Here is a 25749-nt window from a genome sequence, read left to right as displayed (position 1 = left end):
TTGATACACTAGCAAGAGTTTGCTGATAGTACCCTGATATAGCTGTCTCTTGTGAGACTATGCCGGGGCCTAGCAAACACAGAAGTGGATACTCACAGTCAGGTATTGGATGGACCACAGGGCCCCCAATGGAGGAGCTAGAGAAAGTATCCAAGGAGCTAAAGAGATCTGCCACCCTATAGGTGGAACAACATTATGAACTAACCAGTACCGTGGAGCTCTTGACTCTAGCTGCATTTGTAACAAAAGATGGTTTAGTCGGCCATCACTGGAAAGAGAGGCCCATTGGACATGCAAACTTTATATGCCCCAGTACAGGGGAACGCCAGGGCCAAAAAGTGGGAATGGGTGGGGAGGGGAGTGGGGGGGATTGTATGGGGGACTTTTGGGGTAGCATTGGAAATGTAATTGAGGAAAATGCCTAATAAACAAATATTTAAAAAAAAAGAAATGCAAATCTGAACTACAATGATTCTGGGAAATGTGGAGCACACTCACAATCCACATCCAGGAGACAAAGTCAAGTGGATCCCTGAGTTGGAGGCCAGCTAGATCTACATAGAGAGATTATGCCTAAAGAACAAACAGACAAACAAATGGCACAGTGAGATTCCCCTACTGTTAAGGATGGCTATTTAAAGAAGAGAACAATAACACTGAATCCACGAAAACCTAGAAAGTATAACTGTGGCTTTGGAAGAATTGGTGCCTCTCTGCACTGCTGGTAGGAATATAGGACAGAGATAGTGCTATGGCAAACACTACAGGGTTCTAAAAAAATTTAAATAGAATTACTAGCATAGTTCATAATAGCCCATAAGTAGAAACAAGCCAACTGTCATTGAGAGACACAGTAAATGTGCCAGGTACAACAGACTATATCTTAGCCTTAAAAGGGGGAGGGGAAGAAAAGACAATGCTGCATGAAGATCTTTTGCCTACGGAAGAAAGTTATAAAAACACAACCCTTGTTCAAATTAAATTCTACTATCATGCATAATCTACATGCCAGGGGGAAAGTTAACACAAGAAATGAAGTCCTTTGGGAAACCTACGCTTGAACATGCAGCTTCATAAATGGAAGAAAATAAATTTGTTTTCTTTTGTTCTAAAGCCAATCAATATAAGGCATTTTGTTAAGACAGCCCAAGCAGACTGAAATAAAATACATATTTAAAATTAAATTAATAAATAACAGATAATAAAAAGTTGACTTCTTTTTTGTGGTTTTGAAAATAGTTTAAATGCACCAGTGCTTTGCCTGCATGTATGACTGTATGACATGTACATTTCTGGTCCCCACAGAGGCTACAAGATGACTCTGACCCTAGAAAGTATAGTTAGTTATGAACTGCATGTGAGTGCTGGGGAAAATACCCAGGCCCTCTGAAAAAGCAACCAGTTCTCTTTAACTGCTGAGCCATCTCTAGATCAAGGCTGATTTCTTATAAATAGAAAGCCTATGGAATCGAACAGTTTATGAGATAATAAACTTAAGTTAGAGAATATGAACTCAAGTTTAGCTTAACATACTACAGGTATGTTGTGGGTTGCCCTGGTGCTGTTTTTAATTTAATTTAATTTTAAGTAGATGATGTATTCAGGTGATTTCATGTGAACCTTCTCCTGATTCTAACTGGTTAAATAAAGGCTAGAGCCTGTGGTTGGACAGTGCAGGGGAAAGGTGGGGTTGGAGGTAGAGAAACGGAGGGGAAGGACTGAGGAAGAAGGGGAGGAGGGAAGATGGATCAGAACCACATGACTTGGAGAAGCTGCAAGTATCAAGGTATCTCAGAGCTGGGGAAGAGATTAGTGCCCAATCTAGGCAAAGAGCTTATAAATATAATAACTGAGTTGTGTGGTTTTTACACAGGCTTATTGGGGTTGCAGAGTTACTGCAACACAGGTGTATAGAAAAATTTATACATATATGTGGGCATATGTGTATGGATTAGTATAGTGACTTACGTTTGTTATACAATCTGAAATGGGACATCCCTCTATTGCTATGAAGAGACACCATGACCACAGAAATTCTATTAAAAAAAAGTATTAAGCTGGGGATGCCTTACATTCAGATGTTTAGTCTATTGTCATCATGGTGGGGAGCATGGCAGCAAAGGGCAGCTTGGTATTGGAGAAGGTGCAGAGTTCTACATGTAGATTCATAGGGAGCAGAAAGAAGAGTGACACAGGAGCTAGCTTGGACTTTTACAATATCAAAGCCCACCCCCAGTGGCCCACTTCCTCCAGCAAAGTCACACCTACTCCAGCAAGGCCACTTCACCTAATCATCAAATAGTGCCACTCCCCAGTATCTAAGCATTCACATATCTGAGCCTATGGGGCCATTCTTATTAAGACCACCATATTTCACTCTCTGGTTCACATAGGCTTATAGTCACATCATAACATAAAATGTATTTAGTATAATTTCAAAAGTCTCCAAGGTCCTTCACACTCTCAACTTTGTTTAAAAGTCCAAAGTTCAAAGTCTCTTCTTAGACTCATGGCAACCTCTTAACAGTAAGGGCTATAAAAATCAAAATAAAAAAGCAGATCACATACTTTCAACATAAAACAGCACAGAATATAAATTACCATTCTACATGGGGAGAAATAGTGAGGAAGTACTGGAGCAAAACAAGACTAAAAACCAGCTGGGAAAACTCCAAATCCTCCATATCTCCATAGCTGAGGCCAAAGAGCTCTTAAGAATTTTAACTCCCTCCAGCTATGTCAAGTGAAACACACTTCTGTCTTGGGCTGGTTCCACTTCCTCTATGCAGCAGCTGTCCTTGGTCCAATACCCCTGGCATCTCCAAAGTCTTGGGGTCTCTAACAACAATCCAGGCCTCACCTTCACAGCTTCATGCAAGTGACTCTCTAGGCCTCCATGCAGGGACATCCTTGACACATGTGTGACCTCAGCAGCTTTAATTAACTATGGATGGAGATTCTAAAATCCATTTCTTATATCCTTGACCCTAAATCAAGAACCACACACCCAAGCTGCCAAGCTCCGCTGCTTGGGCTAGAACACAGCTTCTAAATCGAACCATATCTGTATCACCTTTCTATTATTGATGGTTTCTCTTTCACTCAATTTTCTTTCATTCCTTTTCAAAGTTGGAAGCTTAGCTGGGTGCGGTTTTAGCCTAAGGTCTCCATTATTCCACTTAGAATGATGCTCCCTTTAATATTTTTGTCTTCTTCAACACTGGGTTTAAGCTCAATTACACTTCCCGGTGTTCCTTCCCTTCTTAAATTATACATTTTGTATTTTTCCTTGCACAGCTTGCTCTTTTTCATTATAGATCTGCATAAGACTTACCAGCAATAACTACATGACGGGAGTTAATGCTAGGCTATCTTGAAAACTCCTCTGTCAGCACCATTAATTTAAAACTCCTTTATTTATTCCCAGGCAGAATTTTCAGGAAGGGGCAAGAGGCATCCACAAACTTCACCAAATACCACAAGAGAGGTCTCTTGGCCACTTACTAATATTTGTCTCCTCTCAAATATCTTGAGCAAGGCCATCATAACCTACATTGGTCTCAGCACCCCTGCCTTTTACATTCCTAACAATTGTGGCTTGTTAAGCCCAGCTTAAAACATTCAAATGCTTCTCTAGTCCAAAGTGGAGTCCCAAAGTGTACGTTTTCCAACAAACAGCATCTTCATGCCTATCACAGTACAACTCAACTCCCTGGTACCTACTTCTTCCTTGGTCACTGTTCTGTTTCTGTGAAGACACACCACAACAAGGACAACTCTTGTAAAAGACAGCATTTAGTTGGGGGTTCCTTACAGTTTCAGGTGTTTACTCCATTTTCATCACAGGGAGCATGGTTGCTCATAGGCAGACATGATGCTGAAGAAGTTGCTGAGTGCTCTACATCCAGAGTCCCAGAGGCAGCAGGAAGAGAGACACTGGGCCTGTGGTGGGCTTTTGAAACCTTAAAGCTTACCTCCAGTGACACAGTTGTAACAAGGCAACACCTATTCCAACAAGGGCACATCTCCTAATCTTTCTCAAGTCATGCCACTCCCTGATGACTAAGCATTCAAATATATAATCCTATGAGGACCATTCTTACACAAACTCCACAGCCACCAAATATCAACACAGGCACTTACCAGCACATCTTGATTCATCATACACTCTACAAGATAGACTTGAGCAATTCGGAGTGCCAACGTGTAGAAAAAAAGGGTTGTGTTAGTTAGGGTTTACATTGCTGTGAAAAGTCGCCATGACCAGGACAACTCTTAAATGGGACAACATTTAATTGGGGCTGGTTTACACATTTCAGAGGTGTAGTCCATTATCATCATAGCACTAAGGCAGTGTTCAGGTGGGCACAGTGCTGGAGAAAGAGCAGACAGTTCAACCTCATCCTCCAAACAAAGCCAGGAACAGACTGGCTCCCACACGGTTAGGAGGAGGGTCTCACTGGCCACCCCTACAGTGACACACTTCCTCCAACAATGCCACAGCTCCTAAATAGTGCCACTCCCTGGACCAAGCTTATTCAAACCACTGCAAGGGTTAAACTCAGACCCAGGCAAACCTATGTTGGGAATATGTCAAGGGGGATGCATAGGTTTAATGAATGGGTTCCAGAGAATGGCAGCATCGTGCTGTGACCCATCACATGTAATAAGTACACAAATCTACACTGATGTAAAAAAAGCAGTGAGCAAATAATTAGGTCAGAGTACCACGGAAGCCTTCCACACAGCAAAAAGCTTTACAAAATTATATTATATAAACTGCTTTAAGAACTTGAGTGTGGGCTGGAGAGATGACTCAGAAGTTAAGAGCACTGACTGCTTTTCTAGAGGATCTAGATTCAGTTCCCAGGATCCACATGGCAGCTCACCACTGTCTGTAACTCCAGTTCCAGGACATCTATCTGACACCATCACACAGACATATACGCAGGCAAAACACATTAAAAAAAAAAAAAACAAAAAAGTAAGTGGAGTGTGAACACAAGAAATGGCTCCATGGATAAAGGAACTTGCCCCCTTAACCTGATGACCTGAGTTTAATCCCTGGGACACAGATGATAGACAGGAAATTTTCCTCTGATGGCCACATGTGTGCTGTGCCTAGCATTGCATGAGCACACACACACACACACACATACATTGCTAGGCCACAGTGAAAGGACAGACCCTCAGCATGATATGCTGGCAAATGCTCTGGACCTTTGTGGTATTTCTCCTTGAGACATCTAACTCCAGTCTCATGAGAAAAATCTCAGTTTATTGACATTCTGCAAAATATGTGCTTGGGAATCTTCAAACATGTCCAGGTCAAAGAAAACATGTAGCAACTTACAACCTGGAAACTGGACAACCAAATGTCAAGTGCTACCACAATAGGATTAGCAAACACAGGAGAAAGGATTGGAGAAAACTGAGGTAAGACAATATACGCCTTAGGATCAATGTATCCATAGTTCCTAACTGGTGACCAATATTCAAGTATAAGATAATAAAACAGGAACCATCTCAGCAATAATAGTGTAAATGTAAACCATTTTAAAAGTAAAACTTATTTAACAAATTAATGGAAGGTAAGAAAATAATATACGCCTTGCATTTTTTACTCTTTCCAAAGTTTTATATTAAGTGCCTGTATTTCAAGGGCAGACAAATAGTTAGATATTTTCATATTTCCATCTTACTTGTTAACCAAGAAACAAAAACATACCCCACTAGTTTTCTATTTTAATATGGATACCATGCTTATTTAGAACACAAATATGAATACATTTTTAAATAGTAGGAAGCTTTAAATGTGAAATAGGAGGTTTGTTAAATAACCAAATTAAGAGATAACTGGGCCAATGAATGACTTCGACAGGATCAGAAAAAGCTAAAAACCAATGCCTGGGGCCATTCAAAATAAACCTCTGTAGCCTGGCAACCAAAGTTCAATCCCTGGAATCCAAATACAGGAGTAAGGAGAAAGAGGACCAAGTGCACTAAGCTGTCTCCAGGCCTCTACACACATACCCTGGCATGCCTCCAGCCCAACATATCTTGTGTATACACACACTCACACATCCTACATCAGAGAGTTCCTGACAAGTCACTAAGGTAGCAACAGGCTCATGAGAGCAACTATCGACACTGATATTTCTCTGTTAACATTGAAACAGAATGCAGAACTCAAATCTTCAAAGCGGTAAATTTGTAATGAATATAAGAAAGGGCTGGCTTATTTGCTGTTTTACCCTAGCTATGTTTTGGAGGCATGGCTTCAATGGAGATACTCGCAGGACATCCTTAAAGCACACAAAGGATCCATCTCTTCACCAATGATCAGAAGAATGCTCAGTGGAGAGGTATATAATTGCAGAGATCAAGAGCAGTTCAAAATACCTATGATGACTAAATGGAACAAAGGGACAAAGGGGTTTTACACTGGCTTCAGTAAACTTAAAATACTATCAATTGATTATAGCATAAACTCAGTCCTCAGAAAAAGACTGGCAGCCTGTGTGCTCCAAGGAATTATGATATTGGTACTTACCAGTGAAGGTTTCTTTGCGGTCCTTATCAGCTCTTCAGTGCTGGCACTTTCTGGATCATACACCCATATGGTGACAATCTATAAGAGAAAATATGAAAGGAACAAATTGAACTCTGTGGATTATAAGAGAGAGGAAGAGAGGGAGGGATGGAGGGATGGACAGAGGGAGTGAGAACTAAGTTGGGGATGCGTGGACTAGAGGGTAAATCTTGGAGTAGTTAAAGGATGGATAAGATTGAGTGCAAACAAAATATATTTATGTATATCTAATTATCAGAGAATTAAAAATATTTGAATAAAATGTAATCACATTTCCTCCAGTTTTATACTAATTTCCTTTTTTTTCATAGCAAAAAACCACTAAAATACTCTTTTCATTACTGGTACTGGAGCAATTAAGTGGTTAAGAGTACTGGGTGTTCAGAGGGACTTGGGTTCAATTCCTAGCACCTACATGGTGGCTCACAACTATCTGTAACTTCAGTTCTCAAGGATCCAATGTCCTCGACTGCCTCTACAGGAGCCAGGCATGGAAATGGTACCTGGCAATTCAAGATTCATATAGGTAAAATATGCATACTCGTAAAATAGAAATGAAAAAATTTTCACTATTTTCTATTTTAAAACACTAAAAGCAGTGTTTGTAGATTTAATAACTGGAACAATACTGTCTTAGCTAGGGTTTTACTCATGTTTACAGACACCATGACCAAGGGAAGTCTCTAAAGGAGAATATGTAATTGGGGCTGGCTTATGAATTCAGAGGTTGAGTCCATTATCATCAAGGTGGGAACATGGCAACATCTAGGCAGGCATGGTGCATGCAGAGCTGAGAGTTCTGCATCTTCATCTGAAGGTTGCTAGGAGAATACTGACTTCCAGGAAGCTAGGGTGAGGATCTTAAGACCACATCCACAGTGACATACCTATTCCAACAGGGCCACTCCTCGTAATAGTGCTATTCACTGGGCCAAGCATATACAAAACATCATATTCTACTCCCAGGTCCCCTGGTCTGTTCAAACACACATATCTATGGGCACCATTCTGAAACATAACACAATGCAAAATATTTAGTCCAATTTCCAATGGCCACATAGCCTATAGCAGTCTCAACAATGTTAAAAGTCCAAAGTTCAAGGTCTCTTCTGAGATTCTTCCACTCATTTAACTGTAATCCCTAAAGCAAGACAGGAAACAAAATAGACTAATTCCAATATCTGTATCTCCATGGGTTATGTCAAATCAGTTTTCAGATCTCCAACTCCTTTTTCATCTTTGTTACCTGCCACAAACTGCTTTTTCCCAGGCTGGTTCTACTCTGTTAGCAGCATTCCTATGTCTCTGGTATGTCGACAACCTTGGGGTCTTCAAGGCAGCTTCAATGTTACAGCTTCTTGTTTCAATGTCTGGGATCCACACATGATCTTCTGGACTCCTCTAAAGGGCTGGAGCCACTTCTCCAGCTCTGCCCGCTGTATCCCTCTAAGCTCAGGTTGATCCACTCCACTGCCACTGCTGTTCTTTGTGATCAACCCAAGATACTGGCATATCCAATACACTGGGGTCTTCTGCTGCAACTAGGCTTCACCAATAGACTCTCATATGCTTTCTTCATGATACCAAGCTTCAACTCCTTTGAATGACCCCTTCAGTCCTGGGCCATCAACTACAACTGAGGCTGCACCTTTAACAACGGCCTTTCATAGCTTCTCACAGTGCCAAGCCTCAGCTGCTCTTCATGTCCCCTTCATGCCTTCAAATCCAGCACCACCTGGGTGACTCTTACACATTACCAAGTCTAGCTGCTGCAGGAGGTACAACCTAGGCTATCTCTGGAACACAGCTTCTTTTTGCTCTCAGAAAACACTTCCCAAAAGATTTCACCTCAGTGATGCTGGTCTCTACTTAACCACCACTAAATTCTTAGCTCTAGCTAAACAGCAGTAATTGTTTAGCTAGAGCTAAGAGTCCCTTCTATTTTTCACTCTAATTCCAGAGCCACTTGGTCAAGGCTGCCAAGTTCTGCTGCTTGCTAGGACTAGAATATGGCCCCCTTGTTCTAGTACATTATTACCAGTTCTCTGTTTTTCAACTCCTTCACTGTCCTGGAACTTGCTCTGTAGACCAACTTTGAACTCAGAGATCTGCATGCCTGTCTCCTAAACACTGGGATTAAAGGTGCGGTCCATCAACCCAGGATTTGACTTTTCCTTCACTTAGAACTTGGCTCTGTCCCAGATTGGCCTTGAACACAGAGATCTGTTTGGTTTTATCTCCTGGGATAAAGGCTTGTACTACCATGACCAATACTAGACGTAGCTGGGTAGGATCTGGACCCCAAGTTCCAAGCTCTTAATCTGCTATCTCCTAGAATATAGGATTTGGCTCCATTTTGCTTCCTGGTGCCCCTTTAACACTCAAACCATATTATTTTATATGTTTCCTTTTAAGCTTGCTATGCTTGTTCTAAATGCTCTTCATGAGACTTAACCAGAGAACAAAATCTCTACTGGAATTTTCTGAGACTTCCTTTGTCAATCTGAGTCTCATCACCTTAGCCTCAAAGCAAAGGGCAAAAAGTAGCCACATTCTTTACCAAAACACCACAGAACAGTTTCTAGGCCACATATTAAAATTCTCCACTGAAACCTCTTGGGCCAGGTCCACACAATTCAAATCACTTCAGTAACAAACTCTTCCATAGTCCTACTAGGATAGCCCATTAAGCCCCATCTAAAGCAGTCCACTGCTTTCCAAATCCTAAGTCCCAAACCCACATTCTTCCAAAGAAAAGCTTTGTCATTACTATCAGAACAATATCCCCAGTGCCTGGTACCAACTTCTGCTAGTGGAAAACTGACTTCCAGGCAGCTAGAGTGTGTGTCTTAAGCCCATGACCACAGTGACATGCCTACTCCATCAAGACCACATTCCTAATAGTGTCACTCACTGGGCCAAGCACATACAAACCATCACAAATACAAAGATCCATCAAGTGTTCAAAAGATTCTTTTTATACCTTGAAGGAACTGATGACAACATTCTGTATTAATGTCCATGCATGTTTCTTTATATCTGTAAACCAACATGACTGTTTTCCTACACACTTCCCCAGGCTTTTTTTTTTTAACAGAAAATGAAATCAGATTCCATAAATCTTTTGTAAATTATTCGTAGTATCTGATATACAGGGTAGTTCAATAGAATCAGATACAATTGACAGGTTTTTGTTTTGTTTTGTTTTGTTTTGTTTTGTTTCTATACAGGGTTTCTGTTTTCTTATTTTTTCTTGAATAGTTTATTTATACAGTCAAAAGCAAATTATATATTTATAAATGTATTTTTTACAAGGCTTTATTGGCTACCATCATACACACCAGAAGAGGGCATCAGACCACATTACAGATGATTGAGAGCCACCATGTGTTTGCTGGGAATTGAACTCAGGACCTCTGGAAGAGCATTCAGGATGCTCTTAACCGCTAAACCATCTCTCCAGGCCTCAACAATTAATACAATAACAATAACAACAACAACAACAAAAACACACACACGCACAAACACACAAAATCCCTCTCTTTTCTAGCATCCAGTTCCCATGAGTCCACAGGTACCTCTGTGACTGTAAATTCTGAAAACCTTTGTATAGATTCAGTAAAGATAACATCTTTCCTCCTTTTGATGCAAACATATGCTTTGTAATATTCCTTCAAAAACCAGCCAATCTGGTCTAGGCAGGGTCTGGGTGACAATACTAACTGGGATTCTGGGGATCAAACCCAGGTCACCGAGGTGTGAAGCAACTCACCCCCACGTCCCCTCAAACACACAATACCTTCTTGTTAGCGCCATATTCTAATTTTCCACAGCAAGATGTGAAAGCTCGTTCCCTCTCTCCTCTCTCCTCCCATATTCTAATTTTCCACAGCAAGATGTGAGAGCTCGTTCCCTCTCTCCTCCCACCCTCACCCCCTGTGCCATTCAGTTGGACAGAAGTGGGGTTTTGGTGTGGTTTTGCTCTGTCGTATGAGAAAATATCAGGGTCTCTCCCTGTGTTCAAGGTCCACTGTCACTTCCTGTGCACAACTTCCCCTGGGTTGTTGTTAAGATGGGGAAGATTGTCCTTGTCCTTCTATACCTGCCTGGAGATCTTCATTATTTCATTTAAAATGCTTTACATTTTATTTTCATTTCCTTCATGACCCATGAACACATGTACTCAAAATCTCCATCAATATGGGGACTGGAGAGGTTGCTTAGTGGTTAAGAGCACTAACTGCTCTTCCAGAGAGGCCAGGTTTAATTCACCCAGTTTGTGGGTTACAACCATGTAGAACTTAGGGGGCATGCGCGCCCTCTTCTAGCAGCCACTGGCACTGCATGTGCATGGTACACATACATACCAGCAGGCAAAACACCCACATATGAAAAATAAGATGGAGGTTGGTTGGAATGGTATACGTCCATAGTCCCAGAATTCTAGAAGTAGAGACAGGAGGATTGCTAAGTCCAAGGCCAGCTTGTGTTTCCTAGGGAGTGAGGAAAACAAAACAAAACCAAAATTGAACCTGAACATTTTCTAATTAATTTCCAAGTTAAAGGCCTGCTGGTTACAGAATGCATGGCCCACTGTCTTAGTCTTTTGTCCAAGTATATATCCTGCTGAATGCTCTCCGTGCTTGAAATGTGTACACAATATGATACAGTAGTTATTATATTAAATTTATTCACTGCATTTAAATATTTGCTGATTGCTGGTGGTTATTTTAGCTACATCTGAGCTAGATATTGAGGTGGTCTGACCTTTGAGAGCTTCTCCTGGCTGTTCTGGCTGTTTTGTTGTGGAAAGCTGAGCTGTAGGCTTCTCTTTCTTGTTTTTGTTGTTTTTTGTTTTCTTTTGTTTTTCTAGACAGGGTTTCTTTGTGTAGTCCTGGCTGTCCTGGAACTTACTCTGTAGACTAGTGTGGCCTTGAATTCAGAAATCCGCCTGCCTCTGCCTCCCAAGTGCTGGGATTAAAAGTTAAAAGCATGGGCCACCACTGCCCGACTTGTCATGGTATCTCAATATCTTCTAGACATTTAAATTTTTATTTATTACTGTGCGCGCGCGTGTGCGTGCGTGCGTGCGTGTGTGTGTGTGTGTGTGTGTGTGTGTGTGTGTGTGTGTATGATATGTACAGTTGGTGGTTGTATGTGCCATGGTGCACATTTGGAGGTGAGAGGACAAGTGAGTTAAACTGACTCTCTTTCTGGGATTGGTCACCAGGCTTGTGCAGCCTCTACTGGCAGTATAGGCTTCTTGTTGCTATTTTATTCCAAATTTCTGAATATTTTAAAAGAACATGTCAGTAAGTTTTAGAACTGTGTCAGGTTTTAGAAAGTTTCTATAATGATTTTAAACAATCTGTGACAACACAAAAGCGAGGGTAGGAACATGTGCTGCTCCTGCCACGCACTCAGCATGCAGACTGAGATGACTGAGGTTAGGTTTTCATAATGGGTCAAACGTGATGACCATCAGTTGCTTTTCAAAGCAGGAAGAACTCAGAAGACACCATCTTTTGTAGGTGCCTTTCAAGATTTTAGTAAATTTTCTTCCCAATCTCTTCAGTAGAATTTGGGCTTGCCATCGCTCTACTTGCCCTGGCTGTCCCAGAACTTGCTCTGTAGATTAGGCTGGCCTTGAACTCAGAGATCTACCAGTCTCTCCCTCCCTAGTGCTGAGATTAAAGTGTGTGCCACCAGTGCCCAGCATGCAAAATTTAGACTTAACAAGGTATTAGAGTTTCACGCATTATATATTTTTCATAACTGTAATTAATGTCTCCATTGTTTTCTTGGTATAGTCATTTAGACAGGGTCTTGCCATGCTGCCCAAAACTGATTGCTCCATGTCCTAGATGACATTTGACATTATCAGTTGACTGAACTCACTGTAAAGCTGAAGATAATCTGGAACTCTGGACCTGCAGTGCTGAACTCTGGAGTGCTGACTTTACAGGCATGGACCAGCTACCACACCCAATTTATGTGATGCTGGGAGTGATCTGGGGGCTTGGTGCTTGCCATCAAAGTGCTCAAGCTACATCTTCAGCCTCCAAAACTTTATATATATATATATATATATATGATCTTACTTTGTACTTCAGGCTGCCTTCAGTTTTATGATGGTTGGGCATCATCCTTCTGAATAAGCAGAGTACTAACCATGACTAGGTTCCATAAGGCTTTTCTATTAACTGGGTTAGATTTGTCAATACGTACCATGTAATGAAATTAAGAACATTCACTGACAAATTAATACAGCTTCGATATGCATATTACATGCTAAAGTATTTTGTAAACAGCCCCTGACCCCAATGTCTGCTAATACTTTCAAAATCTCTTTAGTATTTCAAGAGAAGACACTTGAGTAATCCTCTCTGTTTCTACTATTTAGGAAGAATATTGAAGGGAAGCCACCCTTGCATAGATATATGATCGAGCCTCCCTGACCAGGTCTCCTGACAACCCAAAGGATCTTCAAACATACTTTGAGCACAGCCACTCTAAGGGACACTTATGGCAAAAACACATTGGGGAAATTCCTGGAAACATAAGTAATGACAAGAGACCTTGGAGTAGCAACATTCTTGAGAGATGCAAAACTGTCAAACGTTACCTGGCTTAAGTTGTAATAAACGTCTCTGAGGAGAGAAAGGAAATACATTTCAGTAAACATCATATGAAACATTAGCTAGAATGCTATATCTTCAATAGACATGTTTCTTCTTTATTTTTTCAAAAGAAAAATCCATTATTTATTTATTAACTTCTCATTAAGGTAAGTCCGGAATGGGTACAAGCATCACCCATTGGACAAATTTTGTGTCCAATGGACTTCGCAGGAAGGTTGCTTCAGAACGTGGCACAAACCACGCCTCTGTTTCTCTGGTCAGAGTTAACTGGATCACTCTGGTTGTGTTTGGTTTGCCTCCACTGATGATACACATACGCACACCTCTTGGCCAAGTCAATCCAGTTTCATCTCGGGTATAAACACCTTCAGCTTTATGAAGAGCCCTCAGAGTCCTTACCCCTAGCCAGGACAAATGGCTTTGCACTGCAGCCTTCCAGGTGTACTCACCTTTCAGAAGTCCTGTCCCCAGCAGGCCTCCACAGGGCCAAGGTGGCAGAAAGCAAGGTACACTGTTTCTAAACCTTTGGGTATTCTCTTTACATTTTGGTACACAGATATAAAGAACTTGATGTTAAATGTAAAACAAAAACAAACCCTATATATCATGCTGACTATGGACCAAAGGGTCTATCACTCATTCCCCATCACGGAGGGACGAGGTGTTTGTATCTTAAAAGTATATTACCAAGTAAAAGAAGCCAATCTAAAACATTTATATTCTATAGATTCCAACTATATACCATTGTAGAAAAAGGATAACCTATAAGAAGAGGCAATTTTTTAAAATGTGATTTCTTTTGGTCAGGTAGGAGAGAAGAATGCACGTGTGGAATGCAAGTACCTTAGGATGGTGAGAATCCATGGAACCAGGATGATAGAGACCCACCATTATACATTGGTCTATGCTCGTGGAAAATACAGTACCAAGACTGGACTGATGATGCAAGCCCTAGACTTTTGGTGTTCAAGCACTGATGTTGGCTTATCAACTAAAAGAAATATGCCACTCTGGGAAGCCATATCGATAATGGGGATATGTGTGACTACTTACAATATAAATGAAATGAAAAGTCAGAAAAATTAATATAATATTCAATTACCTTAATAAAAAAATCAACAAAATTGACATATTAAATGAAGAAAAGTTGGTTTTGGGACTCCACCGAAAGTAATCTGCCCAGGTGAGAGTGTGGACTACAGAAGCTAACAGCTTCTGGAACAGGCGGGAGCCACAGAGCTTCTGAGGCAGCCCCCTTTTCCGGCTCCAGACATCTGGGCACCTTCCCGGCCAGAGGATAGGTGTCTGCCCAGCCCTGGAGGGCTTTGCCTTAGCATTGGCATGAGACATCTTGGTTCCGGGACTCTGCCAAAAGTAGTCTGCACAGGTGACAGTGTGGACTACAGAAGCTAAAAGCTTCTGTAACAGGATGAAGCAACACAGCTTCTGGGACAGGTCCTGTTTGGGCCTTCATCTTTGGCCAGGAGGGAGTTCCAAACGGCAGATATCTGTCCACCTTCCCTGTAAGGCGAGTGTTTGCTTGCAGAAAGTACTCTGACCACTGAAACTCAGAGGACAGAGCTAGTTTCCCAGGTCTGCTGATAGAGGCTAACAGAATAAGGAGAGGAAAAATCTCTAACCAGAGACAACTATAACAACTAACTCCAGAGATTAACAGATGGCGAAAGGTAAAAGTAAGAATCTTACTAACAGAAAATAAGACCACTCACCATCATCAGAACCCAAAACTCCCATTTTGCCTAGTCCAGGGCACTCCAACACACCTGAAAAGCTAGACCCGGATTTAAAAGCATGTCACATGATGATGGTAGAGGACATCAAGAAGGACTTTAATAACTCACTTAAAGAAATACAGGAGAACACTGCTAAACAGGTAGAAGACCTTAAAGAGGAAGCACAAAAATCCCTTAAAGAATTGCAGGAAAACACGACCAAACAGGTGATGGAATTGAATAAAACCATCCAAGACCTAAAAAGGGAAGTAGACACCATAAAGAAAACCCAAAGTGAGGCAATGCTGGAGATAGAAACCCTAGGAAGGAAATCTGGAGCCATAGATGCAAGCACCAGCAACAGAATACAAGAGATGGAAGAGAGAATCTCAGGTGCAGAAGATTCCATACAGAACATAGGCACAACAATCAAAGAAAATACAAAATGCAAAAGATCCTAACTCAAAACATCCAGGAAATCAGGACACAATGAGAAGACCAAACCAACGGATAATAGGAGTTGATGAGAATGAAGATATTCAACTCAAAGGAACAGCAAATATCTTCAACAAAATTATAGAAGAAAACTTCCCAAACCTAAAGCAAGAGATGCCCATGAACATACAAGAAGCCTACAGAACTCCAAATAGACTGGACCAGAAAAGAAATTCCTCCCAACACATAATAATCAGAACAACAAATGCACTAAATAAAGATAGACTATTAAAAGCAGTAAGGGCAAAAGGTCAAGTAACATTTAAAGGCAAGCCTATCAGAATTACACCAGATTTTTCACCAAAGACTATGAAAGCCAGACGAGCAGGACAGATGTTATACAGACACTAAGAGAACACAAATGCCAGCCCAGGCTACTATACCCATCCAAACTTTCAATTACTTAGAAAGAGAAACGAAAGTATTCCAAGACAGAATCAAGTTCACACATAAACTTTCCATGAATCCAACCCTTCAAAGGATAATAACAGAAAAAAAAAATACAAGGACGGAAACCACGTCCTAGAAAAAGCAAGAAGGTAATCCCTCAACAAACCTAAAAGAAGACAGCCATAAGAACTGAATGCCAACTTTAACAACAAAAATAATAGGAAGAAACAATTACTTTTCCTTAATATCTCTTAATATCAATGGACTTAACTCCCCAATAAAAAGACATAGACTAACAGACTGGTTACACAAACAGGATCCAACATTTTGCTGCTTACAGGAAAATCATCTCAGGGAAAAAGACAGACACTACCTCAGAATGAAAGGCTGGAAAACAATTTTCCAAGCAAATGGTCTGAAGAAACAAGCTGGGGTAGCCATTCTAATATCGAATAAAATCGACTTCAGACCCAAAGTCATCAAAAAAGACAAGGAGGGACACTTCATACTCATCAAAGGTAAAATCTTCCAAGAGTTACTCTCAATTCTGAATATCAATGCTCCAAATGCAAGGGCAGCCAAATTTATTAAAGAAACTTTAGTAAAGCTCAAAGCACACATTGCACCTCACACAATAATAGTGGGAGACTTCAACACACCACTTTTATCAACAGACAGATAGTGGAAACAGAAACTAAACAGGGACACAGTGAAACTAACAGAAGTTATGAAACAAATGGATCTAACAGATATCTACAGAACATTTTAACCTAAAACAAAAGGATATACCTTCTTCTCAGCAGCTCATGGTACCTTCTTCAAAAATAACACATAATTGGTCACAAAACAAGCCTCAACAGATACAAAAAATATTGAAATTGTCCCATGCATCCTATCAGATTACCATGGACTAAGGCTGATCTTCAATAACAAAAGAAATAACAGAAAGCCAACATTCAGGTGGAAACTGAACAACACTCTTCTCAATGATACCTTGGTCAAGGAAGGAATAAAGAAAGAAATTAAGGACTTTTTGGAGTTTAATAAAAATGAAGCCACAACATTCCCAAACTTATGGGACACAATGAAAGCATTTCTAAGAGGAAAACTCATAGCTCTGAGTGCCTCCAAAAAGAAACTAGAGAGAGGACACATTAGAAGCTTGACAACACACCTAAAAGCTCTAGAACAGGAGGATGCAAATTCATCCAAGAGGAGTAGACAGCAGGAAGTAATCAAACTCAGGGGTGAAATCAACCAAGTGGACACAGGAAGAACTATTCAAAGAATCAAGCAAATGAGGACCTGGTTCTTTGAGAAAATCAACAAGATAGATAAAACCTTAGCCAGACTCACTCGAGGGCACAGGGAAAGCATCCTAATTAACAAAATCAGAAATGAAAAGGGAGACATAACAACAGATCCTGAAGAAATTCAAAACACCATCAGATCCTTCTACAAAAGGCTATACTCAACAAAACTAGAGAACCTGGATGAAATGGACAAGTTTCTAGACAGATACCAGGTACCAAAGTAAAATCAAGATCAGGTTAATGATCTAAAACAGTCCTATATCCCCTAAAGAAATAGAAGCAGTCATTAATAGTCTCCCAACCAAAAAAAGCCGAGGACCAGATGGGTTTAGTGCAGAGTTCTATCAGACCTTCAAAGAAGATCTAATCCCAGTTCTTCACAAACTATTCCACAAAATAGAAACAGAAGGTACTCTACCCAACTCATTTTATGAAGCCACAATTACTCTGATACCTAAACCACAAAAAGTCCCAACAAAGAAAGAGAACTTCAGACCAATGTCCCTTATGAATATTGATGCAAAAATACTCAATAAAGTTCTCACTAACTTAATCCAAGAACACATCAAAACAATCATCCATCCTGACCAAGTAGGTTTCATCCCAGTGATGCAGGGTTGGTTCATATACGGAAATCCATCAATGTAATCCACTATATAAACAAACTCAAAGACAAAAACCACATGATCATCTCTTTAGATTCGGAGAAAGCATTTGACAAAATCCAACACCCAAACATGATAAAAGTCTTGGCGAGATCAGGAATTCAAGGCCCATACCTAAACATGATAAAAGCAATCTACAGCAAACCAGTAGCCAACATCAAAGTAAATGGAAAGAAGCTGGAAGCAATCCCACTAAAATCAGGGACTAGACAAGGCTGTCCACTGTCTCCCTACCTCTTCAACATAGTACTTAAAGTCCTAGCCAGAGTAATTCGACAACAAAAGTGGATCAAGGGGATACAAATTGGAAAGGAAGAAGTCAAAATATCACTTTTTGCAGATGATATGATAGTATATATAAGTGACCCTAAAAATTCCACCAGAGAACTCCTAAACCTGATAAACAGCTTCAATGAAGTAGGTGGATATAAAATTAACTCAAACAAGTCAACTGCCTTTCTGTACACAAAGGACAAACAGGCTGAGAAAGAAATTAGGGAAACAACACCCTTCTCAATAGTCACAAATAATATAAAATATCTTGGCGTGACTCTAACTAAGGAAGTGAAAGATCTATATGATAAGAACTTCAAGTCTCTGAAGAAAGAAATTGAAGAAGATCTCAGAAGATGGAAAGATCTCCCATGCTCATGGATTGGCAGGATCAACATTGTAAAAATGGCTATCTTGCCAAAAGCAATCTACAGATTCAATACAATCTCCATCAAAATTCCAACTCAATTCTTCAAAGAATTAGAAAGGGCAATCGGCAGATTCATCTGGAATAACAAAAAACCTAGGAAAGCAAAAACTCTTCTCAAGGATAAAAAAAAAACCTCTGGTGGAATCACCATGCCTGACCTAAAGCTGTACTACAGAGCAATTGTGATACAAACTACATGATACTGGTATAGCGACAGAGAAGTAGACCAATGGAATAGAATTGAAGACCCAGAGATGAACCCACACACCTATGGTCACTTGATCTTTGACAAGGGAGCTAAAACCATCCAGTGGAAAAAAGACAGCATTTACAACAAATGGTGCTAGCACAACTGGCGGTTATCATGTAGAAGAATTCGAATTGATCCATTCCTATTTCCTTGTACTAAGGTTAAATATAAGTGGATCAAGGAACTCCACATAAAACCAGAGACACTGAAACTTATAGAGGAGAAAGTGGGAAAAAGCCTCGCATATATGGGCACGGGGGAAAAATTCCTGAATAGAACAGCAATGGCTTGTGATGTAAGATCGAGAATCAACAAATGGGACCTCATAAAGTTGCAAAGCTTCTGCAAGGCAAAAGACACCGTCAATAAGACAAAAAGACCACCAACAGACTGGGAAAGGATCTTTACCTATCCTAAATCAGATAGGGGACTAATATCCAATATATATAAAGAACTCAAGAAGGTGGACTCCAGAAAATCGAATAATCCCATTACAAAATGGGGCTCAGAGCTGAACAAAGAATTCTCACTTGAGGAATACTGAATGGCTGAGAAACACCTGAAAAAATGTTCAACATGCTTGATCATCAGGGAAGTGCAAATCAAAACAACCCTGAGATTCCACCTCACACCAGCCAGGTGACAGCAGATGCTGGCGAGGATGTGGAGAAAGATGAACACTCCTCCATTGTTGGTGGGATTGCAAGCTTGTACAACCATTCTGGAAATCAGTCTAGTGGTTCCTCAGAAAATCGGACATAGTACTACTGGAGGATCTCGCAATACCTATCCTGGGCATATATCCAGAAGATGTTACAACCAGTAAAAAGGACACATGCTACACTATGTTCATAGCAGCCTTATTTATAATAGCCAGAAGCTGGAAAGAACCCAGATGCCCCTCAACAGAGGAATGGATACAGAAAATGTGGTACATTTACACAATGGAGTACTACTCAGCTATTAAAAAGAATGCATTTATGAAATTCCTATGCAAATGGATGGACCTGGAGGACATCATCCTGAGTGAGGTAACTCAATCACAAAGCAACTCACACAATATGTACTCACTGATAAGTGGATATTAGTCCAGAAACTTGGGATACCCAAGATATAAGATACAATTTGCTAAACGCGTGAAACTCAAGAAGAACGAAGACCAAAGTGTGTACACTTTGCCCCTTCTTAGAATTGGGAACAAAACACCCATGGAAGGAGTTACAGAGACAAAGTTTGGAGCTGAAACGAAAGGATGGACCATCTAGAGATTGCCATATCTAGGGATCCATCCCATAATCAGCTTCCAAACGCTGACATCATTGCATACACTAGCAAGATTTTGCTGAAAGGACCCAGATAGAGCTGTCTCTTGTGAGACTATGCCGGGGCCTAGCAAACACATAAGTGGATGCTCACAGTCAGCTGTTGGATGGATCACAGGGCTCCCAATGGAGGGGCTAGTGAAATTACCCAAGGAGCTAAAGGGATCTGCAGTCCTATAGGTGTAACAAAAATATGAACTAACCAGTACCGCCCCCCCCCCCGCCCCCCCCGGTGCTCGGGTCTCTAGCTGCATATGAATCAGAAGATGGCCTAGTTGGCCATCAGTGTAAAGAGATGGCCTTTGGTCCTGCAAACTTTATATGCCTCAGTACAGGGGAACAACAGGACCAAGAAGTGGGAGTGGGTGGGTCAGGGAGTGGGTGGAGGACTGTGTGGGGGACTTTTGGGATAGCATTGGAAATGTAAATGAAATAAATACCCAATAAAAAAAGAACATAAAAAAAGAAAGAAAAAAATGAAGAAAAATATAGAATTTTATATTATTCTTGAGTGGTAATATTCCTCAAGTAAATTAAAATATTAAGATACAATAAATTACAATACAAACCCTGGGGCACAGGCACCGTTGGGGGATAGAGTATCTGTCTACTAAATATGAATCCCTGGCTCAATCCCAATACCACAGAAATAAAATGAAATAAATAAAAATAAAATCCCAACAAAGAATAATGTAGAATTTTACAAACCAATTCCAAAGAGTTATAGGGAGGAAAACAAATATGTTTGGATGTAGCTAGGGTAAGGTGTGGCAGCACTGGCCTGTAATCCTGCCATTGAGGATGCAAGGCAGAAGAATCATGAGGTCAAAGCACCTGGTACTACATATCAAGACCTTGTCTCTAAAAACGCTGGGCTGGAGGGTGGAACTCACTGGCAGACTGTAAAGGGCCTTAGGTTAGATTCCCAGCACTGCAAAAAACCAAGAGATAAACAACAATAAAATAAAAACATAGGTTTCCCAATAAAGGATGAGGGTGACCATCAGACAAGAGTGGCCACTTACGCTCATACTTGCCAGATTTTCTAATTAAAATGTGAACTCAGAAAGAGAAATTCTTCACATTGTTGTTCATATGCAGATCTTAGCTTGGAGGGTGTGTGTGTGTGTTGTGTGTGAGTGTGTGGTATGTTTAGGAGTAGGTGGTGTGTATGTTTGCATGTACGGTGTATGTATAAGTATATGATAAGTCTGTATATGTGTGTGGTGTGTGTGTGGTATATGTGCATGGTGTGTTTATGATTATACAGTGTGTGTATTGTATTCATTAGTATGTGTTATATGTGTATTTTTGAGTGGTGTGTATATTTATGTGATTGTGTGTATGATATGTGTGGTTTCTATCTGTGTGAATGTGTGTGGTATGTGTGTCTGTGAGTGTGTAATATGTGTGATATATATGTGTATGGTGTGTGTGTGTGTGTGTGTGTGTGTGTGTGAATGTGTGTGCAGTATGTGTAGGGTTTGTGTGTGTTGTGTGTGAATGTGTGGTAGATGTGGTGTATATATGTGAGAATATGTGTATGTGATATATGAATATGTGTATGTCATTGTGTAGTATGTGTGATGTGCATGATGTGTGTTTATGCATGTGTGTGTGTGTGTGTGTGGTGTGTGTTTGAGTGTGTGGTATGTATTTGGTGTGTGTATGTATGGTGTGTGTGAGTATGTGGTGTGTATGGTGTGTGTGAGTGTGTGGTATGTGTGGTGTGTGTGGTGTGTACCTGTGTAAACCCTATTAAACTAGAAAGATGTCAAGAGAGGGTTTCAAACAGAGTGGGATGGGAGAGGTAGCAAAAGGAAACATGTGACATGAAAGTGAAAATGCGCTTTGGGGAGGCCACATGGGAATGAAAAGGAGGGAACAGGAGGGAAAGGGGAGGAGAATCTACTAAAATCCACTTGAAAAGGTCACAAAGATGCCTGCAAAGATAGCTTAGTGCTTAAGGCACTGGCTGCTCTTTCAGAGAGTAGGCTTTAGTTCCCAGCACCCACAAGGTAGTTCACAAACATTTGTAAGTGCAGCCTCAGGGGATCCAATGCCCTCTTCTGGATTCCTCAGATACTGCACATGTGTGGTGCACAGAAATACATGCACACACAACACCCATACACATAAAATACAAAAAGAAAGTGTCATAAAGATATCTAATACCTTGTAAGTGGATTAAAAAACTAAATTGAAATCAAACAAGCAGTAAAGAAGATAACAGAGGCAAATAGATGAGCTAAATAGAACAGCCAGCTGAGGAGGCCAGGCATATATAGAAAACTCAGCTATGAACGAGAAGATACTGTATATACATTGTGCAGAAAATTGGTGTGAAAATTAATTATTCATGTTTAAAAACAGAAGTGAATTTCCACCTGGAGGCTTGTTCAGAACTCATTCCAAGAGGAATAAGAATTTTTTTCTTCGGGCATAAGTGATGGTTTAGTGATTAAAAACACACTGAGTATTCTTCAGAAGGTCCTAAGTTCAAATCCCAAAAACCACATGATGGCTCATAACCATCCGTAATGAGATCTGTGGCTCTTTTTCTGGTGTGTCAGAAGACAGCTACAGTGTACTTACATATAATAAATAAGTATTTTTTTAAAAAGACTTTTTTTTTTCTGTTGGAGGAGATGGTTCAAGACAGGGCTGCCATGTGTAGCCTGGGCTGTCCTGGAAAGCACTCTATAGACCAGGCTGGCCTTGAACTAATAGAGATCTACCTGCCTCTGCTGCTCAGTGCTGGGATTAAAGGTGTATGCTACCACTCTTTGTGCATATTAAGAGTTTTATAGAAAAAATAAAATAAAACTTAATGTCGAATACTATGATCTAGAAGGTAAGGAAATCTTTCTGTCTTCCTAATATTTATTTATGTATATGAGTAAAGCATTGCTCTCTTCAGACACACCAGAAGAGGGCATCGGATCCTGTTACAGATGGTTGTGAGCCACCATGCAGTTTCTGGGAATTGAACTCAGGACTTCTGGAGAAGCAGTCAGTGTTTTTAACTCCCGAGCCATATCTCCAGCCCCAGAAATTTTCTTTAAATGGATTTTGACCAACAAAAACTTGCAAAGGACAAATTTAAAATGAATTTGCAATAGGAAGGGCCTCTGTGAATAACAGGGAGCAGAAGTAATGATGTACAAAAACATGAGCTATCGCTCCAGCCATTTCAACCTGCTTTCTTATAGAACCCATGACACCTGCCCAGGAATGGCACTGCCCATGGTGGACTGGGCACTGAACCATCAATAACTAAGAAAATGCCCTACAGCCAGATCCTACCTAGGCATTTTCTCAGTTCAGGTTCTCTCCTTTCAGACAACTCTTGCTTGTGTAAATTGACATAAAACTAGCAGCATGCTTGGTGAGATCTAAAGGAAAGCAAGGGTTCACCCATCACCAAGGATTATACAGTCTCTGGGCTACTTCCTGGATAGTACTTCTCTTTTGGCTGTGTGGAGGAGACAGAGCTAGCTCAGGGAGGCTGGAGGTTTGTCTTGGTTATTGTCAGCTCTTGGGGCTCAGTGTACATAAGTGAGAACAGTAATCCATTATGTGACTCTCCCGGTTTCTTGGAAGATATCTTAGTTCCTTTCATTATAATGATACCACCCTGTGAGTGACTTTATCCTTAATTTCTCATTGCTCTGGTGGCTGGGACAAGCACTACCCAAGTAGGGTCAGCTTCACTCAGCTTCACGCCCTAGAGTAGGCCATGCCCTGGCTCATAGATGATAGTGTTTCACTCTGAATAGTAGGGAGTTTCTATCATAAGGCCCTAATCATATCCATAAGGGTTCTATCCTTAGGGTCTTATTATGTTCCCAAAGCCCCATACCAACTATCACAATATAAACTTGGGTGGGGACACAAGAGCTTAGTTCATTGAGATAGATTTTTCTCTCTGGTAGCTCCCAAGTTTTTCTCTTTAAAAGAAGCAGAACATAGTCAATTTGGTCACAGTGGCAAGTTTAATTTCCCAACACAGCTCTATCAAGAGTTTTTATTTGCGAATTTGCCTTTGTCAATTGCACTGTGGTTTCAGAACTCATGGAAGTGGTTAAGAATGATCAGAAGCCTGACATTTTCATGAGTGTCAGAGGCTCAAACCATGCTTCCTAGTCTGGAGAAGTTGATGTTAAAGAACCACACGAACAAGAAAATGAAGCTGCTGTCAATAACCATGCCTTACTACACACATGAGTGTTCTGATTGCTTCTGCCCATGGTACATGATGACTGCTATTGCAGCCAGGGAAGAGTGGGTTACAACATTATCACACGTAAAAATAAATCACATGAATAAATCGATATTACTATGGAAGAGGGAGGAAGGTCTCCTTTAACAAAAACAGATGTACTGTAGATAAAAAAAAAAAACAAAAAAACAAAAAAAACTCGAAATTCATTCTGCCTTCTTCTTGATGCTAAAGCATGCCTGTGCTCACCGATTTCTTTTTACTTATTGAATAACTTTACAGCACAATTAATCAAGTATTAGCAAATGGCTTCCTCCTTTTAGTTATACACATCCATTCTTGTGTTAAGTAGTGACACATTCTTGTGTTAAGATTTATACAAGACAAAGACTTTGAAAATAGATGAGAGATGCTCTGGTAGGGGCTACTCCCGCCATCTTCCTTCTGAGCCCAGTGGAGGTCGCTAAGGGCTTCAGAGTGCTCTTCATGTTGCAGGACCTGGGGATCACCTTGGGATCATGGGTGGGTGGAATGCAACATCAGCACCAAAGAACTGAGGAGGGTCTTGTGCCAGCAGGAACAGGGACAAAGGAACCCTGCCCAACCAGAGGCTGGGATCCATTCAGGTTAGGGCCAGCCCCGCCATCTTCTGTGTGAACACGGCCGAGGACCCCTAGCAGACTCAGGACCCCCTGATCACCTGAGAGCATGTGGGTGATAGAACCAACAGAGCTTCTGGGTCAGGGTCCAGTTGGGCCTTCATCCTTGGCAAGGAGGCAAAACTGAGACCCAGACCCCTGGGCACATTCCTTGCCAGAGGAGAGTCAGCCTACAGGGAGAGTTCTGATCCCAGAACTCAGGAGGTGGATCAGAGCTCCAGACTACTGGACAGCTGCCCTGAAAGAGGAGAGCTTGCTTGCAGAGAGTGCTCTGACCACTGGAACTCAGGTGAGAGTTGGAATCCCAGGAGTGCTGACAAAGGCTAAAAAAATCACAGGAGGATCAAGCTCCAACCAGAGACAGCTTGAACATTAACACCAGAGATTTCCAGATAGGAAAAGGCAAACTTAAGAATCTTACTAACAGTGCTCGCTTCGGCAGCACATATACTAAAATTGGAACGATACAGAGAAGATTAGCATGGCCCCTGCGCAAGGATGATACGCAAATTCGTGAAGCGTTCCATATTTTTTTGGTATAGCATTGGAAATGTAAATGAGTTAAATACCTAATAAAAAATGGAAAAAAAATGTCCAATTAAAAAGAAAAAAAAAATCCTAACTCTTTTGTCTACTTCAAAATTTAGGCAATCCCCCCACCCCCGACAAAACATTAAATAAAACAGTGTTTATATTAAATTTAAAAAAAAAAAAAAAAAAGAATCTTACTAACAGAAACCAAGAACACTGGGCATCATCAGACC

The 25749-nt window shown here is 40.8% G+C and overlaps 1 protein-coding gene and 1 non-coding gene across 15 annotated transcripts in view; one reads left to right on the top strand and one right to left on the bottom strand.

The window, feature by feature from the left end:
• Nucleotides 1-25749, bottom strand: part of Catspere2 (cation channel sperm associated auxiliary subunit epsilon 2) — a 189553-nt gene that overhangs the window by 119157 nt on the left and 44647 nt on the right. For 13 of the 14 annotated variants that reach the window (XR_001785174.1, NR_160909.1, NR_155538.1 and 10 more), the window contains exons 6-7: nt 13218-13242; nt 6554-6631 (exon numbers count right to left, since the gene is read on the bottom strand). Coding sequence is in view for 2 of the 14 variants with exons in the window: in NM_001368822.1 (NP_001355751.1) it covers nt 6554-6631; nt 13218-13242 (103 nt within the window). In the remaining 12 variants the exon portion in view is untranslated. Of the gene's footprint in view, nt 1-5259; nt 6412-6553; nt 6632-13217; nt 13243-25749 lie in introns of those variants that run through there. The other variant, NM_001034899.3, reaches the window with a different exon arrangement.
• Nucleotides 25412-25518, top strand: Gm25312. Its single transcript, XR_003949340.1, has one exon. It is a non-coding gene; the product is annotated as a U6 spliceosomal RNA (small nuclear RNA).

This window comes from Mus musculus, chromosome 1 (assembly GCF_000001635.26).
Source record: "Mus musculus strain C57BL/6J chromosome 1, GRCm38.p6 C57BL/6J".
NCBI lineage: Eukaryota > Metazoa > Chordata > Mammalia > Rodentia > Muridae > Mus > Mus musculus.
Note: the sequence above shows the minus strand (reverse complement) of the source record. Positions and strands in the feature narration are given on the sequence as shown.